Raw genomic sequence first — 26,703 nt, 5'->3', positions numbered from 1 at the left:
AGGTGCACCGCTTTCCTGGGGCAGCTGCTTACTGCTTTCAACACCTTATCCGTAAGACAGGGAAACCACACTACACACTTCACAGGTTTGTGGCCAGTCTCAAACGAGTGAAAGTGGGACAAACTTGCAGTGGGTGGATGGGGTCTGTACAGTGTGAAACACCCCTGGTTCCCTGCAGCAGCCCAGCTTCTGCCTGCCTCCCCAGCACCTAGCACCCTGAAAGATGTCCTGACGTGGAAGGAAGCTCTATGGCCACCCTGAAGTTCCTGAAGCTCTGGGCCATTATTGCTGTCTGCCATAGCAGTGAATGGATTGGCTCAGAACAGTCCAGGCAGCCAGGTCCTAGTGAGAGTGGTCCCTGCCTCCTGGCTTTTCTCTAGTTAACCCCTTCCGCACAGGGAGGAGAGACCATTGGGCCAAGCGGAGTGCCCAATGGGAGCCAGGATGGGACAGCCCATGCTGGAGCTGGATACCCTGAGTGTAATCCATTCTTCTCACTGGATTACACTCAGGGTATCCCCGATTCCTTCAAGGGGAACCCAGGATCACTGTAACACCTGTGTGGGTTCTTCCCAGATCCAGGCCCCAAGGGCAGACTGTACCAGCCCTGTTCCCAGCCACAAGCCTGAAGGAACATCACGTGGCAGCCCTTCTAGGATGGAGAGGGAGGTCGGCTTGCATGTGCAGGCTAAGATGTACCTGCGTATGCGTGAGACCCTCAATGCCCAAGCACAGAGACCCACGTGGGGCGCAGCTGGGGCCAGGCACTAGGCATGCCCTCTGCTTCGCAGCCCCATGTTCTCTGGTAGGGCCACAGGACTCTGAGCTCGCTGAACACCAAGTTGGCCATCCAAGTGGGCACAAAGTGTGTGTGTCAGAGGAGACAACCTGGTTGGCTTGGTTTACAACCTGCAAATAGTGACACACGACATGTGAGCCTCCGCCTGGACTCCGGCTGGGCCCCTCAGAGCCCTACCATCTTCTTTCTGCCCACTCTCAGCAAGCCTCTTCTGTGCCGGGCCCAGGGGGGCTCAATGGCCCTGTGTGTCCTCTGCTCCCCCTCTGGCCCTTTGTTTCCCCACTGAGACAAGAATCCCTCCAGCTCTGAGCAGCTGTGGGGTGCAGCGCCAGGCAGGGTAAAGAGAGATCAGCGACCTGGGGAGGGTGTGGCCTGGGAGCTAGGGGACCAGCCACCCATAAACCATGTCAACCTATCTCGCCCTCCGCAAACACAGCAGCCACCCACACCGTGTCAAGCCCTGAGCTATGGCCGAGAATCCGAGGACTAATGCGGCTGCATCTGCCCCGGGTGGGAGGAGAAAGCAAGCAAGCCCGACACTTGGTGATTTGATTGTGCGGCAAGGAGACGTTCCCTCGACTGCTTCCTTCCTCGCAGCCCCACGGGCACCTACGTTGGCCTCTCGCGTGCGAAAATCCTCGAGGCTCCCAAAAAGAGAGAGTAAGGGGCTTGGTCAAGACCTCGCAGCTTAAGGCGTGCCCAGAACTTGTGGCTAGCCAGAAGCGAGGTTCTGGATTCCGCAGTCTCGGGCCACTGTCCCGAGCTGCCCGAAGCCGGGAGGCCCCGTCCAGCTCCCAGAAGGCTGAAGAGAGGTAAGCGCCAGGGAGGCAGGGAGGGGCCCTGGCGGCCCAGTGGCATCGAGCGCCCAGGAGACCAGCTCCGGGCGCCCGGAGCGCAAATGCTGGAGTGCGCGCGAGTGGTAGCCGCGCTCCAGCCGGTGGCCATAGGAGGGTTGGGGTGTGGGCTCCGAGGCGCCGGCGTGGGGCGGGGGGCGCGGCAAGGGCCGCCCTGCAGTGCCCGCAGTGGCGGGCTGGGGGAGCTGTGCCCGCCTGTCCCCACGGCCCCGGGCGGGGACCAGGCAGCTGGGGCCCCGCGCCTCCAGCCCGGCGGGACTAGGCGGCGCGCAGCCGGGCGTGCCTGGAGCGGGCTCGGGCTCCAAGTCTTCTCGGGCGCCGGGCCGGCAAGGCCCCCGGAGAAGCCCAGTCCCGAGGGCTAGGGTGGCTGCCGCGGCGGCCGCTCCGGCCCGCCCCCGGGGGGTGTCCCGGGCCTCTGGGCCCGCCCAGGTAACCCCATCCTCGGCCCGCCCCCGGCCCGCCCCCCCGGCCGCCTGCCCGCCTCCGCCGCTGCTGCCGCCGCCGCCGCCGCCGCCGCATCCCGGCTCTGGGGCGGCGCTGACAGTCTGGTCCGCACTGGGCAGCGGGCGCACCGCGGGCAGGGCGGCCGGCAGGCACGGAGGCAGAGCTCCACGCGCCCCGGCCCGCACCCCGTGCCGCGCCGCAGCCCGTCCGCGGGCGCCCACCTGCCGCCCCGACGGGAGGCCCCCCGCGGCCACAGCCGCTGCCCCGGGCCGGGCGCCCGCGGCGGCACCATGAGTCCCCGCTCGTGCTTGCGTTCGCTGCGCCTCCTCGTCTTCGCCGTCTTCTCGGCCGCCGCGAGCAACTGGCTGTAAGTCGGGCCGGGACCTAGCAGTGCCGGGCCGGGACCGGGCGGGGCGGGGCGGGGCAGGCCCCGGGGGCAGCGGCCGGTGCCAGGCAGCTCGGGGCAGCGGGCGCGGGGGTGCCCGGCAGGTGTCTCGGCCGCCGGACGGGAGGCTCGCGGGCTCTGCTGCCGCCGCCGCCGCCACTGTCCGGGCCTCCTTCGGGACAGCCGCGTCTCCCTGCCCGGGTCCTGCTCCCTGACCAGTGGTGGCAGGGGTGGTGGCAGCGACCTCGCCCATATAGGCGGCCCCAGGGTGCCCGAGGACGTAGGGGGTAGCTAGCGCCGGGCTGTGGCCGGGGAAGGGGTGTCGGGTGCCGGGGGCGCAACCCGGCGAGGTTGACAGGTCGCCAGGAAAGCCCATTACGGGGAAGAGCTCCGGGACATAATAGCAGGTTAATCCCGTGAAGTCCGGAGCGAGCTGCTCGCAACAAGCTGCCCCTATCTGCAGGCTGGGCTGGAGGCGTGCAGGGACCTGTTCCTGCTTGGGAGGCGGGAGCCGGTGATAGCAGGAGGGAAGGGACTTGGACGCCTCGCGTCTCTGGGCTTTGGCTTTCCCTGGGGGCGGGAAGAAGCTGCTCCCAACCCTGGAAGCAGACTACAGCCCCCCACCTCCCTGTGTCAGCCTGAGAAGCAAGAAGTGGTGACTGCTGCTGAGCGGTCCTGTCTGCCTGCCTGCTGCTCTGGTGCTCAGGGCTTCTTGGAAAGCAGGAGAGGGTTGCCCAGAGTAGGGGGTCTGTCTAAGACGCGGCAAGAAGCCCCTGGACTGCTTCCCCACCCCCACCCCCAGTGACGGCTCCCCACGCCCCAGGGGTAACCCTGGCCCCAGCTCCTCCTGCCTAGAGCTCTGCCCCCATCCTCTGTGGGCAGCCAGTGGGGAGCCAGGCTCCAATATTGATCTGAAAAGCATGAGGTGGGAAGGGGGATAGCCAGCAGTGTAGCTGGGTTTCCATGGAGACAGCGGGAGAGGAAAAAATTCTCAGCATCAAGACCGAAGAACAAATATCTCCCATGAAATTGCCCCGAGTGTCCAATGGCTGTTGCTATGAGGTCATTGTGGCCAGCCAGGGCCCTGCAGGCTGGAAGGAGTGTGTTGGTTGGGGTCAGAGCCACCCAGGGCTTCAGGGACGGAGGTGATGTGGAATTCTCCCAGCTGTTCTGAGAGTGAGCGACTCCAGGGCAGCCTGGAGTGGCTGCGGAGCTTTTGTTTTTCTTGGAGCCTTAATTTGATTAACACTTCGGGAGCAGTGGCAGAGTGTACAGAAAGCAGGGCACCGCCACCCTGGTCACTGAACTGATCTTGGGGAGCTTGGGGTCCTTGGGGCTGACTCTCCAAGCTGTGGGCTGGTGGCCATAGCCTTCAAGCAGGCCTGCACAGCAGGAGTGAGCATTGGCTGTGACCTGGGTGACTCGGATGGCTGCAAAGGAGCAGAGGTGAGGAAGGCAGCTCCAGCGCCCCAGCCAGGCCACGCAGGTGGAGCCTTTCAGAGGCTAGCCTCAGCACACTTTACAGATGGGGAAACTGAGGCCAGGGAGGAAAAGCTCCTCGCCGAAACTCTGACTGTGTCTGGGCCCCACGTGGCATCAGCAGCCACCTTCAGCCATGTGCACTTGCAGAATTCTAGCCAGGACAGCAGCTCTGACTGTGGCTCATGCAAACCCCTGGGAAATTCCAAGAGCTCCATTCTCCGGCTGGAGCCATGGCAGGGTGGGTGAGGAGGGGCGGCCTGGAGGCAGACGGGAGGTTGGCAAACCTGTTCCCTGCACGGAGGTGCTGCGGGTTGCCACGAAGCAGTCTCCGGATGACCCGGCTCACTCCTGTTCCGCCTGGGCTCTGAGCCAAAGGTTTCTGCTTAGCCCAGGAGGAACAGGAGGGTCCCGGGACCTCACCATATCAGGAAGGCTCTGAAGGAGGAACTGCGGAGAGGTAGGGTCATTGACTTTTCTTTCCTACCCTCCAGCCCTGGAGCAGGGCGCATTTAGATCCCTTTGTAGGATGGGATCCTAGGGGCAAGTGACCCAAGTGCCCCAGCAAGGAAATAGTGGAGGTGTCTGACCCAACAGCCAACTCCGGAAGGAGGTGGCCCAGGCAGGGCAGGGGGATGTGACTCTGAACTCGGTGACCAGCTTTTTCAGGTGGGAGCCATGCTGGAGGCCCTGTTCTCTGAGGCCGGGTGGCAGCCTTGTCCCTAGGGCAAGGGCTCCCTCCTGGTACCCAGAGGAAGACCTGCATGCAGGGTCAGGCTGCTGGCTGGGTGCAAAAGCTGGCACTGTCTGTTGTCTCAGGAGGGTGGGCAGCCTGGCGCGGTGGCCAGGTGTCCTGCTGCGTGCAGCTGTTGGGCAGGACAGAGCTTGGAGCTAGGAGGGCTCAGCAGCCTGAGGTCTGGGCAAGCCCAGAGAAGCTGGGAGCTGTTGATTAGAGTCAAGTCTGGCACCCTGCGCTGGTTGACAGCTTGTGGCAGCTCCCACCATCCAGGGAGGTGTGGAGTGGAGTGGAAGAGCTGATGGGAACAACCGCCTCCTACCCTCCCCTTTCCCCCCCACACAAGGCCCGGGCTCTGCCTTCAGGAGGGCTGCACTGCCGCTGACAAACTCGGCACCAGGGCAGGAGTTGTAGCTCTGTTCCCGGTGCTGGGTGGTCCTGGGGTGGCCTCTGCCTTCCTTCCGCTGGGCCATAGTTCTCAGCAGATTGTCCGGAACCCAGATGGAGGTGCAGGGACGAGTGAGGGAATAGGTGATCGGAGTTTCCAGTATTATGGAGATCCCAGAGAAAGGCAGGCTGTGCTGAGCCGGGGCACAAGCAGGAGACGGAGGGGAGGGAAGGCAACTCAACAGAGGGTGGAGACTGGGGACCCCAAGTGCAGTCCCAGCTCTGCTGTGGCCCAGCAGAGTGACCTCAGGCAGGTTACTTAACCTCTCTGAGCTTCAAGTCCCTCTTCTGGAAAGCCCTAGGCACAGGTGCATATGGTGCATGCTGCTGGGTGGCGGGGAAGAGCGAGCCCGTGGGTGTGGTCTGCAGGCACACGACCAGGCCCCCAGGTGGACGGGTAGCCCTGGCAGCTGTGAGGCACAGGGAGTGCAGTCACCAAGCCGATCCTGTCTGCAGAGCTGACAGGGAATGCGAGCTTGGAGGATGCTGCTCCCCAGCCCTGCATTTCCTAGATAATTGTGTCTGAATCCTGTGCCCCCGCCTCACTGCCCTTCAGCCAGGGTACCGCCACCGCCACCTTAGAGCCTCATGGAGCTGGGGAACCCAGCCTGGCTTACAGGCCAATCCTGCAGACCAAATATGCAGTCACTGGGAGCACCCTTCAGTGCCTTGGGGCAGAGGAAGGGAGGGAAGAGGGGGGAAGGGGAGAGGGGCGGAGTCATCATACACCTCGCTGGCTCCGATTCCACACAGGTGTGTGTCTTTGGGCCAAGCTCCCATGTGCCTGCTTGTCTGATTGCTGGGAGGGGGTGACTCCCTGGGCTGTGGCAGAGTGAGGCCCAGCATCGAGACACAGCTCCCTGGGCCAGATGTTGAGGCAGAGCCAGCCGCCTCCCCAGGCAATGATGTGGCCCATCTCCCCCAGAAGTGGTCTCCTACCCCTTCCCCCCTGTTTAAGAGAATCCCTCCCTCCTTCTCCAAACAGTCAAAACTTGTTTCCTCCTTCCCTGGCTCTGGGGTGTGAGTTTTCATCCCGGCCTTGCTTGTGGCATTTGACAGTTTGCATCAGGTTTTCAGCAGAATAGTGTGGAGCCAGGCGAGGCTGTGTGATGGGGTGGGTCTGCCCAAGGCAGCAGCCCTTTCACCGGTAGATGCCAGAGCCCCCTTGTCTCCAGGTGTCCATGCACAGGCAGCGACATGTGCCCTTCGTGGTGACTTAGCACACAACCTCACTCCCCAGTTACTTTCTGCCTGACTTCCTAATTTCAAGGTCATTCTGTAGCAGAAGCAGGACTTGAACTTGACTCGTTCTCACGCACAACCTTCCCGCACAGCCTGCAGTGCCATTTCCTATCACGTCACCCCACGGTGGCTCCTGCAAGCGGAAGAATGTGTAGAGGCTGAGGCAAGGGCATGGGCACCTCGGAAGAGCCACACAGGACCTGGCACCTGCCTGCCAGGGAGTAGGTGCTTGGTCAATACTTAAAAGTTGACATCCATTGGTAGCCTCAGCTACAAAATCCTCATGTTGGAGGCAGGCTCCATGTCCCTGCCCTGAGGGCCCCGAGACCCAGTGGGTATCTGTCAGGGTGGCTGTCAGTCAGGGTGGTGTTGCCCCTGCACTCTGTCTCTCCCACCTCCTCTGGGGCAGCCCCTTCAAGCCAGGCTGGATTGTGGCTCACCTAGCTCACCCTTCCATCGTGGGGTGGTGGGGGGCAGGGGGGAGCAGGAGCCGGCTGCGCCCGAGGGGTTTGCTCAGGCAGCAGTCACGACCCAGCTGTCTGCTATGGTTTGACTTTCTGCCTTCAGCCTGGATTAGCAATTGAGCAACTCAGCAAGCATCTGACAAGACAGCGCTCCCCAAACCTGTTGAAACTCGCCCAACTTGGGCCCTGGGGGTGCCTTTGCAAAGCTGGGCCAGTGTACCAGCTTCCTCCTCTGCTTTCTCTCTCTGGGAGAATGGGCTTGAGCTGAGCTGACTGTGGGGTACAACTGGCCAGCATACCGCTGCCCGCTGCCCGGGTTGGGGGGAGTGCCACAGCTCCTGTGGTCACCCCTCCACTCTGACAAAGGAGCCTGCCCCAGCTGGAAGGCGGAGCTGCGACCCTGAGCCAGCTTTCCAGCCTTCCTCGGGAGTTGCCAGCTTTTATCTCTGAGTTCCAAGCTGCATCTTCTGTGATTCAGCCAGAATGAGGGAGAAGGCTCGCTCCCTGCCGTGACCCCACCGGCTCCGCTTTCCCCATCCCAAACCCTCTCCACCTCCCCCATATCCTGGCAAACTGGAAACCAAACTATGCTTTACAAGTTCCCAGCCAAGTCAGAACCCCCCCACAGCAGAGGGGACCTAGGCGGCAGCAGAGATGGGGGAGTGAGGGGGACTCCCATGTATCTTTTCATGGGCCCTTAGCTCAATGGGGAGTTGCTGATGAGCCTCCAGGGGCCTTCTCCTGGTTGAGACGGTCTCTCTGGCTTTGTGAGCAAGCCCTAAACTGTAGGATAAACCCTGGGACCTCCCCTGGCCCCAGCAGGCTGTTCCCTCCATGGCCAGGGATGCCTCCTGCCCAGGCACCAGGATTCAAGGAGGACGACAAAGCCAGGGGCTCTTGGTCCATGGGGCAGGGGAGTGAGTGCCTGGCTGACCCAATGGAGCTAGTCGAGCACCAGGCCCTGTGCTAGGCATGCGGATCCATGAGCACGCACGGCTCTATTCCACATCTTTGCCTTCTCCCCAGAACGTGTCTTGCAGCCCACGGCCCTGGCCAGGCATGCTTTGCTAGAGGGGTGGAGCAACAGTGGGGGGGAGGAGCCAAGCTTTCCCTGATGCCCTGGCCCAGGAGGGTGGGGGTTCAGCCAGATACGCTCTCCCAAGATTGGGCGTTCGGAGGGAAAGCCAGACACCCCAGTCTTTTTCTAGTCCAAGCGCTAGCTCTGGACAGCTCAGCCGGACTTCCTCCTGTCCCTCCTTGCTCCCCAGGTCTGCGGGGACCATTCAGTGGCCCGAGCTTCCCTAGGGATGAGGGTTGGTGGGAGTCTTGGCCAAGAACTCTGCTGCCACATTAGGGGTTCACATTAGGCCAAAAGCACCTTTAATTTGACACCCACTCCCCCTCACCAACTATAGCCAAGAGATTCAGGTCTGAAAGGCCCGTTCAGGTCCCCAGGTCAGCCAGCAGCTCCTCTGAGGACTGACACACTGAGGAGGGAAACGGGGCTTGGGCAGGGAAGGGCCATGCGGGACATGGACTGAACTACATGGCGCTTGGAGTGATGGAGATAAAAGTCGGGGCAGGGTGGCACTGGGTCTTCTCAGGATGGAGACGAGAGGGAGGTGGGGATCCCAGGAAATCAGATGAGAGGGTGAGAGCCCTCGGGCAGGGGAAGAGGTGTAGACTGCAGAGCAGGCCACCATTTTTGTTCAACTGAGGAATGCACTTGGCCTCTGGCACCGACAGTGCCAGAGTCACACTGAGGCTGGGAGGAAGGTGGTGGTGATGACACCCAGCCCCGTAGGCAACCATGAAGACTGCCCAATGCAGCCTGTCCCCACTGGCTGTCCCCCGGGGTCCCAGGCCAATGGCAGCCATTCCTTCCAGGACCCCACAGGCTGCAGAGACCTCAGACCCAGACACAAAACCACCAAGATGTCACCCTGCCGGCATCCCTCCTTCCTGACTGCGGCAAAATCTCGCCATGCCCTCAGGCCAGTGTCTGGTGACCATCAGCCTTAGTATCCGGGTCATCTTGGAGCCTGGTCAGCCACCTGCAGGCCCAAGAACCAGAGCAACCTGTTTCCTCATTGCCCCTGACTGACTGCAGAACCTCCAACACAAACCTGTGTGAGCTTCAGCTTCCCCATCTGTAAAATGGAGCAGGGGATGCCTGCATGACCAGCCCTGCAGTGCTGGAGCAAGGGCTGGACTGGGAAACAGCGTTCTCCAGCCACAAACCCAACAGAAGAGCCTGTCCAGCCTCTGCAGGAGTCCAGACTCCCCCAAGGAGTCATCCTTGTGACTGTGGATGGATAGCACTGCGACAGAGAGAGGAAGGATATACTTGCAGTTTCTGTCCCCACAATGATCGATCCCCTTGACACAGCTGAACTTGACAGTGGCCCTGCCCTGCCCGCCCCTAGTCTTGATGTCCTGGCAGCACCACCCTCTCCTCTCTGCCTCATCCCACAGGGCCAGGTCAGTTGTCTCTTGGGTGCAATCACTGGGAAAGGTTTGCTGATTGCACACTGGGGCAGGGAGCATGGGGACAGGGGGAGAGGTCTGTGCAGGATTGGCCACTGGAGGAATCCACTGTGTCCACTGGGAGTGGCTCCACCCCTGGTGTGCTGGGTAGAAGCAAGCTCGGTGCTGCTCTGGCCCCTGGGTCAGCCAGGGTGCAGCCTATAGGAAGGAGCCTGAAGGTTTGGGGAAAGTAACATCTCCATGGTGGTCAGTGGCGCAAGGAGAAGCTGTGAGTTCCATATGCACATCTCATCCCTGTGAGGCCCGAGGTGAGAACTGCCAGCACCCCCATCTTATAGGACACCCCTAGGTGCACAGATACCTGCCTCCTCCTTGCCTGTCCTTACCATGCTGCCTCCCCTGTAGGGTCACTGGGGGTTCAGGACTGGGGACTGCGCGGCAGACAGGAGAGCGGACCGCTCCATCCAAGCTTCTAGACACCATCTAAGACCTGAACGTTTCTGGGAGTGTGATAAGGAACCCCTTGCCCCTAGTCCTCGGCCTGCTCCCGCCCAGCCCGGCCCTGCCATGTCTCCCACGGCTCCCCACGCTCAGCAGACTCCCGCTTCCTTCCGCTCCCCCGCCTGCTGCCCGCTTGGCCTCCTTCCTCCCTGGTATCGCAGGCACCGCGGCTCTTGGGAAGGCTCTAAATGTGGCCCGGGCAGTCAGGGAGGCCAAAGGGAGGGGGGCAGAGAGGCCTGGGCCGGCGTCCCAGCCCCCACCTGGACACTCGCAGGGCCAGGATCGGTGACACTGACCTGCTCAGCCTCCCAAACGCGTCAACTATTTCCCTTCCCCTCTCCTCTTGACGCGCAGACTGACAGCCGGGGAGGAGGTGCAGAGGTGTGATTTTCCTCTAGGAATTTGTATATATTTTTTTAAAGTAAGCGAACCTGGAAAAGCTTGGGACAAGCCCAGCTAATTTTAGTTTCTAATGAAAACAGCAGGTGGCTGAGAGGATCTGATCTCCTGGCAGGCAGGGCCAGGGCCCTCCAGCCTTGCAGGCTGCAGGCACAGCCTTGCGGGGAGGGCCTCCTGGGAGGAGCCTGAAGGACCTGTGGCCCCGTTGAGAAGAAGGGCACGAGCTGGCTGGCAGGGGCAGGCTAGGCTGACTGCTGGGGTAACCCGATCGACGGCACGGCTGTGGCTGCAGTCCGGGGTGGCCAGGGCAGCAGGTGGCAAATTGTTAAGCCAGTGCTCAGTGGCAGCAGCAGGAAGAAGCCTAAAGTGGGACAGTACAGCCGGGACCAGAGAGGCAGCATGGCGAGTGGTGGGCAAGGCCCTCTCTGGGCCCCGTGGCAGCCAACACCCATCTTGCCTCGGCTCTCTATCTCCCCCAGGAATGATTTGTGCTTTGGCCATTTGCGCCCAGCCCAGCTCCAGGGTTAGCAAGGGCATGCAAATCCCTGAGAAAAGGTCGGAGGGGACTCTTGCAGCCTCCAGGACTGGCTGGGTCCATCACCATGGGTCCCCAAGCCCTTGGCAGTTTCCCGGGTCCTCCCTCTCCCTGCGAGAGGCCCCTTCCTCAGGACAGAGCCCTCCCTCCATGCTGCAAGCACTTACTGAACACCTTCTATGTCCCATGCCCCATGCAAAGGCACAGGGATGGCATGAGCCGGATGTGACATAGAAGGTGGTTCAGTGCCCCGCTGGGGCAGATCCACCGCACATGCTGAGAAAAAGTGCTGCGAGCCAGAGCTAAGCTCTCTTTCCAACTGGCCCATTGCTTGCTGTAGGACTCCATCGGAAGTTGCTGCGCTTCAGTGGGCCTCAGCCTGCCCATCTGTGAAATGGGGCCAGGCACGCATCATATCCCAGGAACAGCGAGCAGCAGCAATGCTGGCCAGGCCTGTGATGCTTGCTGTCCCACCTCTCGCCAGCCTGCACGCAGCTCCATTTCTAGCCCTGGCATCCTTTCTTCCCCAGGCAAGCCCCTGGGGGTCCGGGAGGACTGAGGCAGGCCAGGCCACACGTGCATGGTGAGGGACAACTGCTGTGCCAGAAGAAGGCAGGAGCTGGGATGGGCACTGGTGCCCGCCGGAAGAGGTTTCTCAGTTTCTTCCTGGATGCGGTCCCAGTGAGTCACTGCTGAGGCAGTCCAGCAGCTCTCCCCAAGGCCCTGTGCTGTCATTTCAGTTCCCCTTGGAGCCTCTGAGCCCAGGGGAAGGCTGGAGGTTCTGCTGTCCCACCCCACTGAGAGTACAATGACAGGGGTGCCACCTATCAGCCTGGCATGCAGCCCATGGGCCCCACCTTGCCTCCCTCCCTCTGGCAGGAAGATGACCACCAACTCCGGCAATGGAAAATGGCCATCAGACCCACTACTTGATTGTACCCCGAAAGAAATGAGTCTTGCACAAGGTCAGAGTCAGTCGGGGGCTCCCCCAGGTCTACCCAGCCAGCTGCCCCTGCCCTTGAACACACTCCTTCCCGAAGGCCAGCACCCAGCAGGGCCAGACCCAGCCGAGACTGGATGAAGAGGGAGCGTTATCGGAGTGGGGTACTTGCCAGGGAATGGGGCTGAGCAGGGAAGGATTCACTTCAGGCTCAACCCCTGATCCCATTGAGAAGGACGCTAGTGGCCTCCCCAACACAGACCTGGCCCTCCGCCAGTAGCCGGGATCTTGGCGCCCCCTGCAGGCTAGGAGCAGCAGGTGTGACTGGCTCTGTAGGAGACCCCTTCCCAGGCTGGGGTGAGATGGGGCCAGCCCCTCCCCTCCCCTCCTGCCCGCCCTGCATTCCCAGGTCAGGATGTGAAGGAAAGGAAGAGGAAGGACCATAAATCCCTATGTGACTTGGGTGTGGGGGTGGGAAATAGGAGGTTGGACTGCGCCTCCCTGAGACAGCCCAACCCGGGTCTTCCAGCAATCCCCCCAGGGAAGGGGAGCTGCTCACCGTGACCTGACTCTTGGGTTGTGCAGGCTGAGAGTCAGAGGCCTCATCACATGGAGGTAGGCTCATCCATAGGGCACAGGGAGGGTCCCTAAGTCAGGGGTCCCTCAGGCTCAGCAGGAAACCTCACTAATTCCTGTGACTTCAGACACCCACCAAACCTTCCAGGCACCCATGCTGCCCACAAACCTGTCAAGCTTTCCCTTGGGTCTGGCATTGGGGGCCATCCGCATGCCTATCAGTTAGACTCCACTGCTGCTTGCTCCCCTCCCAGGATGGGGAAGTGACCACTGGCTGCCCCTGGGTCAGCATCCTTTAGGCGGAGCACATCCGGTTCCTAGCCTCAGAGCCACATGGAGGGAAGCCAGGCAGAGCCAGTCTAGTCCGCTCTACCTTGAACACAGGGTAAGTCATTTACACTGCTGGTGCCTCACCCCAATGAATCCTCTTTTTTAATAAATAAATAAATAGATAGATAAATAAATAAATAAATAAATATTTTATTGGGAAGGTGAATCCGATTTAGGGAGAGAAAAGGCAGAGAAAAAGATTTCCCATCCACTGGTTCAATGGATGGCCACGATGGCCAGAGCTGAGTCAATCCGAAGCCAGTAGTCAGAAGCTGCTTCTGGTTCCCCCACATGGGTGCAGGGTCCCAAGGCTTTGGCCCATCCTCTGTTGCTTTTCCAGGCCATAGGGAGGGAGCTGGATGGAAGTGGAGCGGCCAGGACACGAAAACACGTACCCATATGGAATCCCATTGAGCCATCACGTTGGGCCCCCAATGAACCCTCTTTAAGGTGGGATTCATCTGCTTGCTGAGCACATCAAGTTCTTAGCCAGGTCCTGACAAAGGCCGGTGAGAGTCAGTTATTCTTAGCATCATCCTAGCTTTCCGAATCAGTAGGCGTTTCCAGGTGTTTTTTACTTTGGTCATCATTCATTCTATAGTTCAGCAAATGGTGGGCCCCTGTCTCTTTGCCTCGTGCCCAAGTCAGCCCCTCTTAGACAGAGTTCCCTTCTACCACTTGCTGTGGGTAGAATCAACAGTGCTTCCCCATGTGCTAGGTAGGAACAGAGAACGGTAACCATTTCCGGAGCCACCCGACAGGAAGTTTTTGCAGTTTCATCATCCCCACCCCTAGGAAGCCCTGCCATTGGGCAAGCCACTGGTTGGGGGTAGGACAGGAGTCACCAGGACAGGTGCTTTTTTTGTTCAGGGCTTCCAGCCCAAGGAGTTGAGGCTGCAGGTCAGCCGAGGCCTGTGCTTCCTCCTGGGAAGCCCTAGACAGACCCTAATCTGGCTCTGTGTGCTCCCCCATAAAATAAGGGGTCTGGACCAGGCTGGCTGTTGGAGAACATTCCGTGTTTCTCTGCATCTCACTGCTCCACCAAGAACTGGATGGCAGCCCCGCCTTGGCAGGAGACCAGATGGGTCCCCCACTGAAGAGATGGGAAAGGGGAGGATTTGCAGTTGCCACTCAGCTCACCTCCAGGGCAGACTGCTTCCTGTGCACCTGCCACGCACACCTGGCTCCAACTGAGGAGGCTGGGCAGGTTCAAGGGTAATGGTTAGAACACATGCTGTTTGGTCATCTGAACCTAGGCTCCAACCTGGTGTGCACCTGCAAGCGGAGTACGATGGGCTTCACTCCGTCTGAATAGTTCCTGACACAGTGATGGCTCAGTCACATCATGCTTCCCTTCCCTCAAGTAGGGGATCCGTCTCAGCTCTGCCACCCTCCCAGTAAGCACTTCCCCTGGGATGCTCTGGCCCAGATTACACAAAGGGTCTCCCATCAGCCGAGCCTCCCCCGGGCCAGTCAGCCACTGCGGAGGAGGACGATCAGGCGGAAGGGCTGTGGGTTTAAAGGGAATGGAGCTTAGCTGTGGCACCTGCTGTCTTTGTCACCTTGGGCATGTCGCCCGATTCTCCATTCTGGAATCCAAAAAATGGGCAAGCATAGTTGCCCCACATACATGCTGTGGGTTACTAGCCTACCAGTGAAGACACTGCGCTACACATTGGAAAGCTTGGGTTCGATCCATGAGTCTGACTCCCAACTCCAGCTTGCTGGGAATGCAGCCTGTGGGAGGTAGCAGGTGATGGCTCAAGGCCTTGGGTCCCTGCCTCGCACATGGGAGGTCTGGATGGAATTCCGGGTCCAACCTTGAGCCTGAGAGCCCATTCCTGGCCACTGTGGGCCTCTGGGGAGTGACCCAGAGAATGGGAGAACACTTGTTCTCTCATCCTCTGTACAAAATAAATTGAAATGTAAAAACAAAATCAAGGAATTGAGAGGTAGGAGTGCATGGCACTCCCCATCCCCCAAATCGCCTGTGCTTCCCTCCAAAGTACTGGGGCAGTGATGCCGGTCTCCATTTGCCATCCTAGGATGAGGGTGACAGAGCAGCTCGTGCGGCCCTAGAGCCAGGACAGCCCAAGTCACTGGGGCCTAGCCCAGGGTGCAGAACAAGACACAGGCAGAGGCAGCCACAGGGAGCTGCTGAAGCCCAGGGTGGGGTCTGGCATGTGCCCAGGGCACAAACAAGGGACATGACGAGACAGCAGCCTTCTTGTGGTCAGCAGTGTGAGAGCCAGGATGGAGGGCCTCGCCCCTTCTCCAGAGAGAAGTCAACAGCTAGGACCTGTTGTGGCACGGAGGAGGGCAGCGGCTGGGGGAGCTCAGCGTCGTGTTCTAACCCCTCCCTAGGTACCTGGCCAAGCTATCGTCAGTGGGGAGCATCTCCGAGGAGGAGACGTGCGAGAAGCTCAAGGGCCTGATCCAGCGGCAAGTGCAGATGTGCAAGCGGAACCTGGAGGTGATGGACTCGGTGCGCCGCGGCGCCCAGCTGGCCATCGAGGAGTGCCAGTACCAGTTCCGGAACCGGCGCTGGAACTGCTCCACGCTGGACTCGCTGCCAGTCTTCGGCAAGGTGGTGACGCAAGGTGAGGGAAGGGCCTGTGTGTGTAACTGCTGGGGAGTGAGTGACAGGCTCAGAAGTGGCTATTTGGGTGTGAGTCGTTTCTGAACCAGAAAGAGCATGAAGAATGAAGAACCCCGAGGAGCTGGCATGGTGGTCCTGGGGGGTGTGAGACTGGGGCGGGGGCTATGGATGGTGTGGACTGCTGTATGGTTGGTTTTGAGGGCTGACCTCACACGAGTTTGAGCAGGGCTTGTTTTAATGAGGAAGAAAGTGTGGCTTGAGCAGGGGACAGGCCAGGGCTCCTGGGAGGGTGAGGAGCAGCACTGGGTCCAGACCCGGGTCTCCCATTCCCCCATGGTAGGGCTCCCCCATTTCAGGGCTCCCCATCTCAGGGCTCCATCTCGGGAGTCCAGCTCATTCGCTTTACATCTGACAGTTTCCTGGGGGCCTCCAGCAGGGCCTCCCATGAGGCCCAGGGATGAAGGGCCCTGTGCCTCTCCTCCAGGGCTCACAGCTCCCACACAACGGGAGGGCAATTTACACACTTGCAGTAGCAGGCTTGGCCCAGACACTACGCTGAGCGTCCTCAGGAACATAAGTCAGGTAAATGAAGAAGTGTGAGGCAGAGTGAGCGGGTCTGTCCCTTGCTCGGGGTCACAGAACTAAAGTGCGGCTGAGTCTGGACAGGGCCTGCGGGGTCACGGACCCTGGACAATGCTGTGATGGAGGAGGGGCCCAGGGAACACAAAGATGGCCATGCCCCTGGCCAGGCCTGGGATGGTTGAGGAGGCGCTCTCAGGGAGGTGGGCCCGTGGCCAAGATCACGAAGCCAGGAGGCCCCGAGCCAAGGGAATGCGAGCCAGGGCACAGAGAACCATCTATGGAGCGGGAAGGGGCCTTACAAGGGCACCAGGTCGAGCCCTGCCCTCGAGGAAGTGCTCTCAACCAGCAATTTCCTTGTCCACTTCCTGAGCAATGAACCTGACACTTTGGAGCCACCAAGAGTCAATGAGGCCTCTGCCTGGCTCGGGCAGCAGGGAGGGGCTGCCCAGGCAAACCCTTCTCTTGGCACCTGTGGTCCTGGACAGCCAGGGCTGCTGGGCTTGAGGCAGACCATTTAGATGTTGTTGGAAACCAACTGTGATAGAAATTTGGAAGCCATTCTCCCGGGAGCTGGCAGGAGCCAGAAAGGCACGTTCGCTCTTGGCACTGCTAAGCATCGCTGCTCTCGGAAAGCAGCAGAGACCCAGGCAGCAGCCTTGAATGGGTTGCCAGGGCCAGTGCCCCAGAGTCAGCCTCCCGTAGCAGACCATGGCCCAGGAAAAGCCTCACACACAGCAGGTGCTCGAGAGTGGGTTTCAGGTGGATTGGCGGGTAGCTCAGCACAGTTCCCTGTGCCAGGCCCTGTGCACCCCTGGGCCTTTGCCCATTCTCTTCCCCTCCCCCTTCTGGACCAGCTCAGGTATGCCTGCCTCTTCCACACCTCCCCAGCTCTTCCCTCTGATCTCCAAGGCTCTTTGTTCTTACAGGAGAGAGTAGTCCTCTGTTTTGGAATTTCTTGTTTGGGTATAGTTTCAAAATAACAGAATAGCTACAAAAATGTACAAGGAATTCCTACAGGCACTTAACTAGATTCACAAACTGGAAGCATCTTAATCCACGGTCATGCTGTCCTCTCTCCCCAGAAAGTGCAGGTACCCGCACTCTCCTCCCTAACATTGGTGTTCATGCAGCTTATAGGACCCCGCTGAGAAGTGTCCCCCCCCGCTGTAGAGCCCAAACCCAGGAGGGGACCTGGCATGATTCTAAGGGACACTGAGAAACCCACCGGCCAGTGGAGGGGAGTGTCAGCTCCCTATGGGCTGAGCCAGGCACCCTGCGCCCAGGCTGGCCATCCCAAGCACACACCACAGTGGGTCTGCAGGGATCTGCACTCCTCCCACTCATATACTTCCACACCCCTGTAGTTTTAGTTTCTTTCCTTGAGATAATTAATTTTTTTAACTTAAAGAAATTATTTGTTTGAAAGACAGCAGGGGAGAAAGAGAATCAGAGATCTTCCATCTGTTGGTTCTCTCCCTAAATGCACACAAAATCTAGGGCTGGGCCAGGTGAAGCCAGGAGCCAGGAACTCCATCAAGGTCTCCCATGTGGGTGGCAGGCACCAAGTACTCAGGTTGTCTGCTGCCTTCCCTGGTGCCTCAGCAGGGAGCTGGCTCAGAAGCTGGTGATCCATTATGGGATGCAGAATTGCAAACCGCAGCTTACTTGCATCAGTGCAACAGCACCTTCTTGAGAATTTTTCTTGTCTCCACGGAGCAGGAAGGAGAGATGGACATGTCCATTCCGGGTTCTGAGAGCACAGTGGTGACTCAGGAAACGCGGGCTGGGTAGATGAGCCTGATGGGAAGACAGCTTGTGCAAGTGCGTCCTGGGACAGGGGTCTGCACCCTGAGCCATGTCAGCAAGATGGGCTCATCAGGCCCAGGAAGCTCACGGGGAGGCCCTGAAGAGGCCCGTTCCCCACCTGCTACTGCTGTCTTCAGGTCTATGAGTCTCTCACGCCCCAGCCTTCAGGCATAGGGACCTGGCTGGTACCACACACATGTGTTGTCAGCAGGGTCCTAGCCTCAGCCACGGAGGACAGAGCTAACAGGTCCCACCTGAGAGCCATCCCTAGTCAAAGGTCCCAAGGGAGGGGCATATCTCAGGACACATTCATGACAGTTTGCAGTGTTGCGGGGAGTGGGGCTCTGCACTCAGATCCAGGACCTTATAGCTCGTGGCTGTGAGAACTGGGGCCAGGTCTCTGGCTGCTAGAAGCCTCAGTGTCATCCTTCCTGTAACACAGGGACATACCCAGGACCAACCCCTAGGAGTGAGCATCCAGGGCAATGCTGCTGTCAACCGACCCCCCTGGGGCTGGGTGGGGCTCGCTCTCCCACCCCTGAGCAATACAGGCCCCCTGCCCTGGGCCTATCGAGGTGGGCATGATGAGCAGTGGGCAGTGTGGCATTTAGGGACACACTGTGTGCTCTAAGCTGCAAACCTACCAAAACCATGGTAAAAAGTGTCCTGTGGGACGTGGTGGCCTTTGGCTGTGCCGGTGTTGGGGCTGTGTGGGAGCTGGTCTGTGTGTGGCTCACCCACTTCCTAACCCCGGGGCCTAGAATAGCAGCTGTACGCGGGAGGTTAACTGGTGAGTTGTTTGAGTGAACATGAGAGCTTGAGGGTGGAAGGGCCCTGAGACGCTCCTCAGAAGACTGCTGAGAACCCCAAGGCCAGTGGGAGGGGGTCTGGGCTTAGGAGGGGGGCTGTCAGGACCACCCTTGTCCCATCCCTATCCCTTTCCCCACCATTGCAGCAGCCTGACTCCTCCCGGAAGGCAGTAGACCCCATCTCAGACCCTCTGCTTCCACCAAAGACTCAGCTTCTCCTCTGTGGCCCATTCCCTGGAGACAGAATGCAAGCACCCCAGAACCAACCGACTCAGCCTCAGCCAGTCCTACCCCACAGTCCTTCCCTCCAGCTTCTAGGAGGGCTATCGCCCGGGCCATGCTCTGCAGAATGGGGTCCGAGTCAGCCATGCCTTCCCAGCTCCCACTTAGCACTGTCTTGGAGTTCCCTTTCTTGCACAGCAAAACTGCCAGTAGCCTTGCAGAGGCCCTGCACACAGGGAGCCCACAGAGAGGGACTGCTTGGGTGTGTGGTTCCCAGCCCCAAGGCAGTCTGAGCACCTTGGGAAGGAGGTATGGAGGCCTGATCCGGGCGGCCAGGGAACAGGGAGGATTGGTAGGAAGGAGTTGGGTGTGGGATGCAGCAAATGGCTGCAGGGACAAGGAAGAAAGTGGAAGAGCTGCAGCTGTGTCCTAGACAGCCCGGCGGGAAGGCAGTGCAGGTAGGGACCAAACAAGCACTGCCTTCCACCCGTGGCTTGGAATGAACAAAGTCCCTGAGCAGGGAACCACAGTCACCAGCTGGCTGGGAGCTCCCTGCGCTGTCCCCCAGGCCCTCTCGCAGTCCCATCTTGGAGTCTAGGCAGCCTCTGGGGATAGCAAGCCCCATAAGGTCCTCCTCTAGCGAGCAAGAGTCTATCCTGGGCACCTGGACTGAGATCCAAAGCCAGCTGGTTGGAGCCACAGCCCTGCAGTCAATGGCCCCTGAAGGTCAGGCCAGAGGGTGAGAGGGGCTATCAAATGTAGGGGCCAGACCTTGTGGGGGCTCTGCAAGAGCCCAGCGACCCACACATCCTCAGGAATTGGCTTGTCCCCCCCCATGGTGAGGTTTGGGGTAGACCTGGGCAGCCCTTGCTGGTCCACATGTGGAAGGCAGATCTACTGAGTGTGTATTCCCAGGGCCTCAGGAAGTGGGATGATGTCTTGGCCTGGAAGTTAGGCTACCCGAGGTCAAGCTTTAGTTCCACCACTTTCTGGGGGTGGGGGTGTTTCTGGATACATTATTCTACCACTCATGTGCCTCAGTTTCCTCATCTATAAAATGGGGGGTCAAAAGTACCTATAGAGTTGGTGTGATCAGGATCCAAATGGAGACAGGAAGTGCGTAGTACCCAGCTCTCACCTTAACATCAGTTCAGGAAAAACACAATCAAAACATAACTTTATTTTGGTCCAAAAATGTTTGAAGTGCATTCATGATTCCCCACCCCCACCATAACACGCATTTTCTATGAATTCTTTGAGGGGTCTTCCCCTATTCCTTCTGGAATCTTCCTTCAGCTGAGGTAATCGGTGGTCTTGTCTTCCTTCAGCTGGAAGCCAAGGGTCCTGGAGTCCCAGTGGATAGATGTTGGCTTGGGGCTTGAGGCTGAGGACTCCGTGCACCCCAGGTACCCCTGGCATTCAGGGTCCAAGGTCAGCCTAGAGTTGGGGCTGGGCCAGGGCCGGCCAAGAGTCATGCAAGAAGCGACTGGGCAGGGCCAAGAATGGAGGCTGCCTGCCAGTCCCATGAGGCCCATCTCCTACTTTGCCTGCCCCTCCCCCTTGGTCTTTGGGGCAAAGATTTGTGCTGGTTCAGGCCTGGAAATACCAGAAATACCAGAAACTGAAGTCGTCTCTCTTTGGGCGGCCACAGCACAAAACCAACCAACATGATCCTGCTATTAACCTCAATTAACTTGGAGAAGATTCCAACTCAGGCTGTCGAGGCTCCGTTACTCCGGCCAAGGCCCCCAATGGCAAAGCCAGGGCACAGCATGGGCAACGCAGAGTGGGTGGTGGGCTGTGTCCCCAGCTCAAAGGCCGAATCCGGAACAGGGCGTCCCGAGCGGTCAGGGGCTGAGCAGCCCCCCAGCCTGCACTGGGCTTCCCTGCCTCTGTCCACAGACACCAGCACACAGGAGGTGATTGTCCCCTCTGACCACGGGGACTGCTCCCTGGGGGCAGCTGGGAGCACAGGCCTGGGTGTCACGGAGGTAACTTGCCAACCACGGGGCTAAAGCCTGTCCTCTGCTCCTGCGGACACAGACCCCACGGCAGGAGACAGAGGGACAGTCATGGCACACAGAGGCCCTCAGAAGGCCCAGGAGAGGCGCGGGGCCTGCTGTCTGGTCACACACCCGGCTGGCCCTTCACGCGCCCACTCTCGGCCCCCCTCATCCTTCTCTAGAGAGACACATAGCTACACCCCCAAGGCTCAGCTCATGGGAGGATGAAAACATCCATTCAGGCAGGGAGGAGGGCTGGCTCCAAAATAGAACCGCTGGGGAGTCGAGGCAGACTCAGAGGCACACAGGCCCGAGCCTGAGTCCCCGTCTGTCCCTCCGCGGCTGGGCGATGGGGTCCAACCCATTCCCTCTCGGGGTCTGCGGCTCTCCTGGGGACAGACAGCTCTGAGGGTGGAGGGTCTGAGCGTGACAGGATGCCCAATCAGAGGAGGGCAGGGGCCTGCTATGGCTTACCTCAGGACCTGCCTGAGGGGCCAGGGCCAGGCAGGGTCGCCTGAGGAGGAGGCCCTCTGGGCCCAGGTGGATTGAAGCCAGCCCCAGTATGGAGTCCAGCTCTGCCACACTGGGGCTGCATGAGGGTCAGCTCCGCTCTTCCAGCCTGTCCCTCTGGTTTCTCTAAAGGGCTGTGACCATCACTGACCTTTAGGATAAGCTGTGAGAACAGGCTTGAAGACAGACTGGGCTGGCTCAGCCACACGTGTGACTTCAGACAAGCCAGCCAACCTCTCTACACAGCAGGGCTAAGCAGTCATCCACTGGCAGCACACTTGTGAGGGTCAGAGGATCGGCTGGTGCCTGAGGTAGGGCAAGGAGACTGGGCTGTTGTTGGCGTGGGAAGACCAAGGCATCAACTCAGTGTCCAGCAGCACACAGAGGCCTGGGATTTCAGCCTGCCTGCCCTGCTCACCATGCAGCTCATGCCCGCTTCCCCAGGGAGCCTTAGGACTCAGCCCTGCTCTCCCTCTTCCTCCCACAGGGACTCGGGAGGCAGCCTTTGTGTACGCTGTCTCCTCAGCAGGTGTGGCCTTTGCGGTGACACGGGCTTGCAGCAGTGGGGAGCTGGAGAAATGCGGCTGCGACCGCACAGTGCATGGGGTCAGCCCGCAGGGTAAGCGCAGGAGGTGGGCAGCATGGGAGGGCAGGGCCTGTGCCGCCAGCCTGGTTCACCGTAGCCTCTCCCTGCCTGCCATGCCCCAGGCTTCCAGTGGTCAGGATGTTCGGACAACATCGCCTACGGCGTGGCCTTCTCACAGTCCTTTGTGGACGTGCGGGAGAGGAGCAAGGGCGCCTCGTCCAGCCGGGCCCTCATGAACCTCCACAACAACGAGGCTGGGAGAAAGGTAGGTTCTCTATACGGGGGCAGCACAGCAGGGCCGGCCCTACCTCCCCCCTCGGGAAGCCACTGGAAAAACTGTCCAGGCCTTTGTCAGCTCTGGGTGCCTGGAGTCTAGGCCAGGTTGGTTGGGTGGGGTCGGGTGAGCAGGGCACATCAGGGCCTCAGCGCCACACTCCATTCATGGCCGTCCTCTGTGACACACACCCTGCCAACAGTGCTAGGTTCTGACTCCTTCCTATGCTTAGCCATGGCACCCAAGGCCCCTGAGAGGACAAGTCCCCTCGTATCACTGGCCACTCCACTTCCCATGGGACTGCCCTTTAGACTCCCCCTCATCAGCGCCCAACACCCCGGGCACAGGGACAGCATCTTGCCCTGTTCCCATCACCATGCACAAGCTAAGCATGGCATCCAGTAGGTATTTCTGTGAGGAGTCAGCCTGACAGGGAACTCGCCTGATTCTGTGCGATTTCCCATCTTCCAAGCTCCCCACCCAGCCCTCAGGGCCCCTCCCCAGCCTCCACAGCCAACTCCTTGACAGTCCTCTCTGTCCCTTCCCTCAGGCCATCTTGTCACACATGCGCGTGGAGTGCAAGTGCCACGGGGTGTCGGGCTCCTGTGAGGTGAAGACTTGCTGGCGGGCGGTACCACCTTTTCGCCAGGTGGGCCACGCACTGAAGGAGAAGTTTGACGGTGCCACCGAGGTGGAGCCGCGTCGGGTGGGCTCGTCCAGGGCTCTGGTGCCACGCAATGCACAGTTCAAGCCGCACACGGACGAGGATCTGGTGTACCTGGAGCCCAGCCCAGACTTCTGCGAGCAGGACATACGCAGCGGCGTGCTGGGCACGAGAGGCCGCACCTGTAACAAGACGTCCAAGGCCATTGATGGCTGTGAGCTGCTGTGCTGTGGCCGCGGCTTCCACACGGCCCAGGTCGAGCTGGCTGAACGCTGCAGCTGCAAATTCCACTGGTGCTGCTTTGTCAAGTGCCGGCAGTGCCAGCGCCTGGTGGAACTGCACACGTGCCGGTGACTGCTGCCAGCCCTGTGCCCAGCAAACACCCTGTGCGGCCCAGGGGAGGCCAGTAATTTAAACTGTCCCACCACCTACCCCAAGAGATGCTGGTTGTATTTTTGTTTTGGTTTGGTTTTTGGGTCCTCATGTTATTTATTGCCAAGATGAGGCAGGCGACCCCAAGGGCACCAACCAGGGCCTCCCCAAAGCCCGGGCCTTTGTGGCTGCCAATGACCAAAGGGACCTTTCTCGTGCCTCTGGCTGTCCACATATGGCCGCTGCTGACCACTCGGTTATCTGTGTCCGTTTTTCTCCTTGCAGAATGGAGGTGGGTAATACGGATTGTACTGATGCTTCCTGCCAGGGAGAGAGTTGGCCTGCTGGTGGGAAAGACGGGGATCATCTTCATGGAAGTCACATGCCTGGAAAAAGAGGCTCGCAACTCTTCACCCCACACAGGCCCACCCAGGGAACCCTGGCAGCATGAGCCCCAGAAGGAAACAGTAGATGCCAGGTCAAGAGCAGTGAGCCCTTGTGAGAAGGTAGTGCAGGTGAGGTCATGGCAGGCCTGTCAGTCACAGCCCTAAGTCACCTGCTCTAGGTGAAACTGAAAAGGGAAACCACACACACACGCACACGTGTGCCCCTGAGCCACCTACTCACAGTGAAGCTGACACGGGAAATGACACACATCCACAACATACACACAGGGAGAGGGAAGGGCTGTGCAAAAGCACTCTCCCATGATGTCACTCATGTCTCACGACTTGGATAATCACAGCAGCCCCGGAGGCAGACAAAACATTTTAGGGGCAGTGCAGGCCAGGCCCCAGCAGCTGGGTGGGAGAGCGTAGGTCCCTCTGTCAAGGCTCATTCTGTCCCCGAAAGTCCCCTTGGGGCTGGTCTTGGGGAGGAAAGGACAACAGGGAAGCAGCAGGAACCAGAGATCACAGGCGGAGATGGGCCACATGGTTTCAGAGGGAGAGACAGGCTTGGACGGCTGGTGAGGCCTGAGCGGCTGAGGTGCCCCGCCATGCCGGCTCCTACAGGCCTCGCAGGTCCCAGGGACCACAGGTGCTGCCAGACTCAACAGCACAGGCCTGTCGCTGTGCACCACCAGCAGCCCCAGCCTCACTGAGCAGGAGCAGGATGGGCTGTGGATCACCCTCCTTCTCAGTCACCACCAGAGGAGCTCCTCGTTAGTCCAGTCTCCACACGGCCCGAGCCCCAAGTTCCAAATTCAATGAGGACTCCAGCCTGCAGAAACCCTCCAGTGGGCCTTCTGGTCCATGCCTCCTGCTGTTGGCTCCTTCACGGGAAAGGTCAACACTCTTGGCCCGCAGCCAAGCCCTCTACTCAGTGTCCGTCTGAGGCGGACAAAGCCAATTGAAATGCTGGAGTCACATCTGAGTGTGGGGTAACCTGGGGGGGGGGGAGCTCTGATGTGGATGAAAGCTGAACCAAGTCAGTGTCCGCCCCACCCCCCCGCTGTGCAGCTGGGCCCATTATTCCTCTGATGGCACAAGCCAGACCCAAAGGGAATGTGGGGATCCCTCCTCTGAACACCTCAGACAGGGCTTGAGCTGTTCTCCCTGGTCCAGGGCAGGCTGCTGGGCTGGACTGCTGGGCACTGGCCGAGGATCAAGTGAGAGGGCTGTGTCCTCCTGCCTGCCAAGGAGCTTCTCAAGGCTGATCCTCCTGGGTTCTGAAGGCTGGGGCCCAGATCTCAGACAAGATTCTGGGAGTCAAGGGCAGACCCAGTGCACCGCTGCTGCTGTGAAGGTCAAAGGCATCCACAGCCAGGAGGAGGGCGTTCCTTGGACAAGCCCAGCTCTGAACTGCCCCACGTTTAACAATGTAAGAGGAACCGGCATATACCCGACAGAGCCCAGCCACTCTTGGTCCCACAGAAGCCTGGAGACTGGCGAGAGGGTCAACGACCTGAGTGAACCACCCTCCACTAGTCTCGTCCCAAGGTGAAGGTGATTTCTAAGACCCAGGACTGGGTGAAGCCCAGCTCTGGGTGCTGCTACCCCACGCTGCAGCTCCCACCCCTCTGATTTTTATACTAGGCTCCTCGTCACTGTGACAGCCCATGACATAGTCTTATGCACGATAAAATGATTATTTCTTCATCTTGTAATTGTGGCAGTGACTTTCTTTGTAGAACAGGGAGCAGACGCTACACAGCAGAACTTGGGGTCGGACAGCCCCGAGGACCCCCTCGCTTGTGGTCTGAGATCCCACCAGGACTGTAGAGACACTGTGTCTCACTGAGCCATGAGCTGTGTGTTAAACCTTGGCCTGGACGGCAGCGGATGGACCTTCTATGAGTGCTGATGTGAACAAGAAGGTCTTGCTGGATGCGATACAGGGGAGCAGCAGCAAAGACGACTGCTAGTGTCCAAGGCCTGTGGCTAGAGGTCAATGCTAGGTTAGACCCAATCAGAATGAGGTGAAGAAAGCAGGGAAGTGCCCGGCACAGTGGCCCAGTGGCTAAATCCTCGCCTTGCAACTGCCAGGATCCCATATGGACACTGGTTTGTGTCCTGGCTGCTCCACTTTCCATCCAGCTCCCTCCTTAGGGCCTGGGAAAGCAGCTGAAAATGACCCAAAGCCCTGGGACCCTGCACGTGCGTGGGAGACCAAGAAGCTCCCGGTTTTTTAGATCCACTCAGCTCTGTCTATTGCGACCACTTAGGGAAAGAGCAAGCAGACCGAAGATCTTTCTGTGTCTCTTTTTCTCTGTAAATCTGCCTCCGCAATAAAGCAAGCAGGGAAGTTGGAGAAAAAGGATGGGACAGGGCCTGGAGGGCAGGTGCATGCCAAGGGCCACTTCACCCTCCTCCAAGGAGGCTCTGAGCAAAGGAAAAAGGTCCCAGAGGGTAGATTCAAGGAGTGACTGAACCCAGTGTGGCTACTTCCCCATTATATGGGGACCTCAGAAAACTGACTGTCAGAGCTCTCTTAAGACATGATCCTTCAGCTGCTCCCTGACTCAACTCTCACTACACACCTCACCTGGGATGACGAACAGGGTGACACAAAACCCAACACAGGGTACCACTCCCTATTATGGGCTCAGGAGACAGACAAGGCAGTCCCAAGTTGAAGGGAGTCAGAGAAGAGAGGGTGGCCCCCCCTCCCAGGGAGCAGAAGCAGGCTGACCCGGGGAACAGAGTCCCTGCCGGGCTGGGGGCTAACAAGGCTCAGGCAAAGCTGTCCCTCAGACCAATTTGGAAACCCCATTTGTTTGCTTCTTCTGAATAACTAACTGGCTGAGTTGAGGCTGCATTGTGGGTGTGAAGCACGGTGAGGATAAGGAGCAGGAGCCACCTGGAGCACAGTGAGAGGTGCAAGAAGGATGGGGCGCTGAGTCTGGACCCCACCTGCTTCCAGGTGTAGGCTGCAGGGCCCTGGGAGAAGTGTGAAACTACTTCCCAGCTCACACACGGGAAGCCTGGGCAGCACCGGGAGGGCCTTCATGTCGAACAGTGGCCACACAGCAGGACAGAAGTGAAGCACAGGGAACAGGTGACCAAGGGGCGGAGAAAGACTAGAAACAGAGTCAGGGGAAGGCAGACGGAGCTGGGCAGACAGGAGGACCAAGACAGCGGAGGCAGCACAGAGAGCCCTGCGGGCAGTGCTATAATGAAGAGAACAGCAGATCGCAGTAAGCACAAAGTGCCGAGCT

General features: G+C 59.5%; 1 protein-coding gene across 1 annotated transcript; it reads left to right on the top strand.

Moving 5' to 3' along the window:
* Positions 1-1,962: 1,962 nt before the first annotated feature.
* Positions 1,963-23,104, top strand: WNT4 (Wnt family member 4). Its single transcript, XM_058676548.1, has 5 exons — positions 1,963-2,464; positions 14,983-15,218; positions 21,637-21,768; positions 21,858-22,000; positions 22,560-23,104. The coding sequence occupies exons 1-5, from the start codon at positions 2,388-2,390 to the stop codon at positions 23,025-23,027; spliced, it is 1,056 nt and encodes a 351-aa protein (XP_058532531.1). The 5' UTR covers positions 1,963-2,387; the 3' UTR covers positions 23,028-23,104.
* Positions 23,105-26,703: the final 3,599 nt, after the last annotated feature.

Source organism: Ochotona princeps, chromosome 2 (genome assembly GCF_030435755.1).
Source record: "Ochotona princeps isolate mOchPri1 chromosome 2, mOchPri1.hap1, whole genome shotgun sequence".
Classification (NCBI taxonomy): Eukaryota; Metazoa; Chordata; class Mammalia; order Lagomorpha; family Ochotonidae; genus Ochotona; species Ochotona princeps.
Note: the sequence above shows the minus strand (reverse complement) of the source record. Positions and strands in the feature narration are given on the sequence as shown.